At 35.3% G+C, this 7268-nt stretch overlaps 1 protein-coding gene across 1 annotated transcript; it reads right to left on the bottom strand.

The window, feature by feature from the left end:
- Positions 1-755: 755 nt before the first annotated feature.
- Positions 756-6956, bottom strand: LOC147394129 (uncharacterized). Its single transcript, XM_086453983.1, has 10 exons — positions 6268-6956; positions 5893-6030; positions 4288-4476; positions 2973-3110; positions 2770-2888; positions 2557-2689; positions 2313-2442; positions 2113-2192; positions 1875-2009; positions 756-1387 (listed from the first exon to the last, which is right to left on the bottom strand). The coding sequence occupies exons 1-10, from the start codon at positions 6748-6750 to the stop codon at positions 1157-1159; spliced, it is 1776 nt and encodes a 591-aa protein (XP_086310109.1). The 5' UTR covers positions 6751-6956; the 3' UTR covers positions 756-1156.
- Between the last annotated feature and the right edge of the window lie 312 nt (positions 6957-7268).

The following is a 7268-nucleotide window of genomic DNA, read 5'->3' as shown; positions in this document are numbered from 1 at the left end:
CCTTGCAAACAATGACAATGGTTCATATAGGAAGATATGGGTGTTTGTGACATTGGGAGGAGAATGAAAGAGAAAAAGATGAGAGATTGAAGAGAAAGATGAAAGGATAAGAAATAGTATCTACTTAATTTCTCATGCCATCACAGTTTTCCATTATTTAAGGTCTTCCATAGACTTAAAAAAGTGAAGACCTTTTTGCACCACAATGGGTTTTGAACCCATAGTAATATTACTTCTAGAACCATGAGTGAAAAGGAGAAATAGTTTTTTTCTCTTCACTTATATTTTTATAAATAAAAAAAAATTCAAATCTTCTTTTTAGAAGTAGTTTTTTTAATCACAATTGTGTAGCTTTTTTTACTTAGAAGTCACAAAAAATATATACTTTTTAAAAGTGTTACCCTAAATAAAATAAATGACAAGACAGACTAAAATTTATCCAACTCGTGAGACACGATGATGCATACTTGGATTAAGGACTTCCTCTTTGTCTCCAGTGACTCTGCCTTGCCCATGGTGAGAACATATAATAATATATATACACGGAGACCAATCAGTTTTGCACCATGTGAGCACAGGATAAAAGATAATCAAGTTTCTAGGTAAATTTATATTCATAGTAGCTGCTTTGAGGCTACCACCATAAACCCAACCACTCTTGGCCTCGCTACCCCCATCAAAATTTTAAAGCCAAATTATGTAGCAATTACATGATTTATGTGAAAAAACAACCAAGACAATAAAAAGCTTACATGTAATTGAAGCAAATGATCTCTCTCATGTTTATTAGAGTACAAATGCTTAACTTTATTCTCTAATACGAAAACATCAAAATCCCATGGTATTTGAACCATAGTTCCCATTCCTACTAAATGTTTTGAAAACTGTCTATATTATAGAAAACAACATATAACTAAGTCATATAAAAAAGAAAACCAGATAACCTATTCAATCCCTCTATCTCCTATCAGTAAAATTTCACAGTTTTTGATGGCAGATGGGAAACAACAAGTTACGATAAATACCTCATTATCTGCTCATCACTTTGGGCCAACTTGCTTAGATTGTCTATAATGCCAGACACACACAAAAGTGAAGTATGTGTTGGTGTGTCCCATCACCACCATCAGTTTTTCTTTCCTAAGGATTTATGCTCTCAGTAGGATTCAAGGGGGGAGCTGAACATTACAGATAGTTTCGTCCACAACTCCATGTTAGGAGACACAACTAATGCACCAAGAGCCACGGCCACAACAGCAACCACCATACTTTTCATACATGCACGACTGCGTTTTGATCTTCCCAAGATCAACTTGCAGAACTTATCTGCGTCACGGATGGATGCTTGATGATCCGCAACCACCCCATCAGCCAATGCATGTTCATTCTGCATTTTAAAAAATTGAACAAATTAGATATTCTCTCCCCATTAAGATGTTTTCTGTTTCTATCTAAATTTAAACAGAGAAACTGTATTGGGTGAAGGCTGGCCTATGTTATCAACTAGAATATTATCATTTTCATCTTTTCTAACGGAATTTAAATTTCTTCCCGCTTTAATAATCATGTAACCATATTTTATTGGAATTATTATGTACTTTACAAGCATTTGCATGACTTTAAGTCTTTTACCATATGTTGTTGGTTTCGTTTGATTGGGTTTAAAAAAAAAAAAAAATTGATGGGTATTAGCCTCTTTCACAAACACAATTAATATATGATCCTGAGTCAATTAAAGATGTGTTTTTTATCCTATCTAAATAGATATTCAACAATGTGTCCGGTAGGACCATAATTTAAACATGACCGTGAAAATTTGGCTGTGATTAGTTTAGAAACATAGACAGTTGTAGAACACTGGCTTGTTTGTTTACCTTCTGCCTGAAACTCTTGAGAGCTTCCCTGAGAGGTTCAAGAGAAGAGTTCTTAACAAAGAACTCCTTCCGTTCATTGGACAGTTTTCTCAGAACAGCAACACTTGCTTCTAAAGTATCCAGATAGATCTTGTCCTGTTTTCATCCATTTTACCCAACCAAAAAAAAAAACTCGGAATGTTATTACAGAGAAGCAAAAAAATCAAAGAAAATAAAAAAAAAAAAGAAAAAAACTCACCCATTGCTTGTAACAATCGGGGTTTTCAGTCAAACACCAGATGCAAATAGAAGTTGCTTCCTTAGACAATTCAGGGATGCCTGTAAAAGTGAATTATAGCTCAAGCTCAAATAAACAAACCTAAGACTTGATAAGCTTTCAAACAAAGAAAACTAAAGAAACTTGAAGGCAGAGAGTCACTCCTTTGTGTTTGCACTTACTTTCGCCAGCTGCTTTGAATGCAAAACTGAATATCTGCTGTGAAACTTGCTTCATTGCTTTGCTCCCAGCGGAACCGGAAAGAGCCAACTCTTTGAGAGTGGGATATACTGCTTCGAGCCTCTCAGTTGCCTAACCCAAAAGCTTTCATTAAATATCATATGCATAGGATCCCAAATTTAATTACAGAATTGGTCTATAATGTATCAAGGACAGATATGTCAGATTCTCCACAATGATACTAACCTTGACTCGGGCTGAAGTTGCAGGGAAGGTAGCTCGCATTAACAGCTCAAGAGCTGACGGTGGCACTAGACGCTCACCCTTTCTGACAACGCCATTCAATAAAATGGTCCGAGCTTTCGGGGCAGACAAAATTCTGCAACAACAACACAATAAACTTTCAGATCTTAACAACCAAATTCTGAACAGGGCTAGATATAATTTGCTCATGCTAACCTCTCCAACAATTGCAAAATCAAGTCCCTCGACTGCGGATTACAAGATTTGCCACTGATTATAGGTAAGAGGTTGCGTACCCATGAATACATCCCTACAACCAGATCTCCTTGACAGGCCTACACATACCAAATTATTCAACATCTGACATAAAAATAAAAAATAAAAAAAATAATTTTTTGCACCAAATTAAGTACTCTTACCTGAGCAATCACCCATATGAGGACTGGAAGTTTATCTTGCCCTTGATATTTCACATTTTCCCCCAATGTTGGCAATATACTGATTAACACATCAGGTTTCCGTTGCAATGTCATTGCTAAAACCACAAATATTGCAACCTGTAGAACCAATAGAATATCATTTATACATTTACCTAAAAATATGTAAGTAACTTTTGAGAAGCAAAGCAAAACAACATGACAGGTATAGTTTCTAAATAAATATGCCTTTTGAAAAATTAAGCCCTTCAAGTGAAAATCATCTACGGATCCAATGAATACTTCTCATGGCTCTCTTTGGCATAGATAGGGATTAAGAAACATCTTGCAAATAACATAAACAAATTTCAAGGGAAGTGAGTAACGTGAGAATCACCAATTGTGAATGGGAGAATTCCGTGTATATCACAAGCCTAAATAATCCATTCTACAACAGCAGTTTGGTAAGTGATAAAAACCATATCTACAAAACTCACAAAAAGAAAAAAAAAATGGTCCCTCAATCAAATCAAGAACCTTAAAGGCATGTTGGGAAACTCCAAAAACCAGGCTAGTGGAGATCAAGTAATCCAAATCTACAGTTGTGTATAGTGGACCCTTCTGACTTCTGAGTGATGATTAGGTGCTTCTAGTGTAGGGCTACAAACTTGTCTTGGAGCTCCACCAGCCCTCGCAAAATAATCTCAAACTTGAGGATACCCCTCAAACCTCCAAACCGATTAAAATGCTTATTAGACTCCAGCTATAGATGATCTCTCTCTTACACTCTACCCAGTTTCCCACAATTTGGTCCATTGGACCTAATTCGATTAACATTTAAGGACAACCTCATCAGCTGTGGACCATTTCCACACTATATCCAAACGCATTCCAAGGCGTCTAATGTGGATCTTTAAAACTCACACCAAGAAAGCATGATGAATCCACAGTTTTTCACTCCAACTTACTTGCTTAAGGAATTAAAATCTGTCATTCAGGATTTTCCTTTTTATTCCCTGAAAACTAAAACCTATTTTCGGTGAACCTTTGAATTAGATTAGGGAACCTCTTGTGCCTTTATAACATACCTACTACTACAAAGTTCTCAAGAATCTCAACAGAAAAATCAATATGAACCTACACAGGTATCATTCAGAATCATTAATTTCAGAAAAAAATGTACAGCACCTCCTCCTTGATCATACTATGCTAAATGAAGTAAATGAAATAATGATGTCGGGGACATGAGCATCATAGCCAGCACTAATATAAATACTAATTGGACATTAATAATGCAACACATACAACTGCAATTTACCTGGGCCTTTGATGGTGCCTGCTGAGCCACCTTTTTGGAGCCCTTAACAGGGCCTTGTTGATTAGCTAGGTCAGCAAGGATGCCGTCCAATGACCATAAAGCAAAGGAACCAAGTGCCTCAGGAGATCTCTTGCTAATCCAGTCAACTGACGTCTTATAAACAGCCTCAGAAACATAGCACAGGGGTATCTGTTAAGTCCAAAGAAACTATTAAGCTCCTAAACAAAAAATCATAGATGGTACCAACAATTTAAAAAAAACTCATAGAATTATAAAGTTAGTTCCCTCCATGGTATTGCTAAAACATACAAGATCAAAGTATCTTGGCACTTTCTCCTGAGCAGATCCAGAAGTAGATTGATTAGAAAACAATTCTGGGAAATCATTGATTCGTCTGGTATCTACAATATATGATTTATTTTTACGAGATCGAAAATTTATCACGTTCCAAATCAATTGAACGAGATAATTCAGATTGATGCTTGTTTAAATTAAAAAAAAGAAGGGATAATTACTACAAGAGAGACAATGAATAACTATGAGCTATATATCTAGACATATACCTTCAGTGACTCATTCAATGCTTAGCTTATGCTTTCATTTGTTTTAGTAAAAATTACTAAAGAGGATTAAATATTTTAATATTTATAGAAAAGAATCTATTTTTTTCAAAAATTACCAAAAACTAATTAAGTCGCTGGACCGTCCGGCGTTTTAATGAGTTAAAATATATTGCTCTACCAAAAATGCCCTTCAAGTGATTAAAACGCTGGACAGTCCAGCGACTTATTTAGTTTTCGGTCATTTTTGAAAAAATAGATTCTTTTTCCTAAGGATCTAATACCATGTGTCCCATGCCAAAGATAGATAAATAGATAACATTCATCACCAAAACAGTAGAAATAATCAAATAATATGGCAAAACAATTATTTTTACCAAAATTAAAAAACTACAAGCTAGTCCATAATACAACACAAGGCAACGACCGCAATCATGCAGAAAATACAATGTTTAAAGGATCCAATATCATGATCCATACCAGGATAGATGAATCGATAACGTTCATCTCTAAAACAATAGTAATAATCAAATAACTACCCAAATCAATTATTGTGACCAAAATCAAAGAAAATACAGGCATTTCAATGGAACAATGCAAAACAGCGACTGCATGCATGCAGAAAATACAATGTTCGATGGATCTCATTCCGTGCTCCATGACAGGATAGATCAATTGATAACGTTCACCAGTAAAACAATAGTAGTACCACGTGAAAAAAAATTTGTTACCAAAATTTAGCAAATAACAATGTTTAAAGGATCTAATACCATGTTCCATACCAGGATAGATCAATTGTTATCATTCATCAATTAAACAATATCACTAAGAAAATAACAGTGGGAAACAATTATTTTTACTAAATTTACAGAAACAAACAATAGTACTAAAAAAATAAGAGTGGAAAAAAAATTACCAAAATTACAGAAATGCAAAACAATATTTTAGACGAAACAAAGTACATTGATAAATAATTTTGGCAAGTAACATTTTTTTTCTTAATTAAAAGGACAGCATGCATGATAAGGAAACAATTCTAACTCACATCGGCAATTTTCGCAACAGTGGACTCCTTGAACATCTTAGTCCAGGGGAACTGTGCCACGCTCACTGCTGAGAACGCTCGAGCAAAATAATCAGCAAAGCGCATGAGCTGAATATCCTGCTGCGATGCATATGAATCCTACATCCAAAGAAGATACATTTTTTTCCAGAAATTAAACAAAAATAAGTTGCGATTTTTAAAAAGAATCAATAAATCAAATCCTAAATCCTAAAAAAGATACAATGATCAAAAAAGTTAAATTTTGAAAAAAGAATCAACAGATCCACATTGAATTTGAATTAGTGTAAAGCTACAAAAACAATTCCTTCCAGAGATCAAAACAAAATCCAAAAAAAAAAAAAACATAAAACTAACCGAAATATCGACAAGAAACGCGGCGAGATCAGAAGCATCCATCTTCGAAGCGGCTTCAGCAACAGTAACCTTAGGCTTCTTCGGTTTCTTCTGCTTCGGCTTCTTCTCTTCCACAACTCCATCATCACTACCAACAACACCAGAGACATCATCGCCATCATCCTCATCGTCAGATCGATGTTTCGACCGACGAACAGGTTCAACTACAGTAACAGAAGCAGCTTTCTGAGCTTCTAGGGCACGGCGACGTTCTTCGGCTTGTTGTTCTACAGATCGAAAAACATTGGATTTCACATTCGATCCACCATTAGAACGGAATTTTTCAAGATCAGTGGTGGAATCTGAGGGCTTTGTTGAAGATTTTCGATGGCGTTTAGGGTAAACCACTGTTTGCCAGCCATGATCGTTCTTGCTGTTGTTGGTGGTGATTGCTGCGGTCTCGCCTTCGAGAGCTGGATCGACAGAGAGAGTAAATTCGTCCATGATTTTGTGAAAAAAGAAAAATTAGGGCTTTTTTTCAATCCCTAGGGTTTCGCCTTTTTCTGTTTCTTTTTTCTTTCTTTGTTTCTTTTTCTTTCTTTTCGTTCTTCTTTCTTTCCTTCTCTTTTTCCTGAGATTTTCTTCTTCGGCGGAGATCGCAATCAGAGAGAGAGATTTGGGAGACGAAGACGTTTCTCTAAGAAGAAGTCTGTGTTTGTCTGACACGTTGTATATATTGTCTGTTCTATTTATAATTTAGGCTTGACTTTGTGTGGAACTACAAGAATGCCATAATCCATATCGGTTTTGTTGTGCTGAGATTATGAGACGTGAGTTGATGATAAGATGCGACTGGTTGGTAGAGTTTTAATATAATAAATCCTTGTTGAAGTGCGTAATTTTCGTATACATGGTAGATCTGTGAAGATTTTATTCTTTGTTTATAGATTTACTTTCATCCATAATTTTCGTATACATGGTAGATCGGTGAAGATTTTATTCTTTGTTTATAGATTTACTTT

The sequence above is a fragment of the Akebia trifoliata genome, chromosome 9 (genome assembly GCF_017979445.1).
Source record: "Akebia trifoliata isolate Shusen 1 chromosome 9, ASM1797944v1, whole genome shotgun sequence".
Taxonomy (NCBI): Eukaryota; Viridiplantae; Streptophyta; class Magnoliopsida; order Ranunculales; family Lardizabalaceae; genus Akebia; species Akebia trifoliata.
Note: the sequence above shows the minus strand (reverse complement) of the source record. Positions and strands in the feature narration are given on the sequence as shown.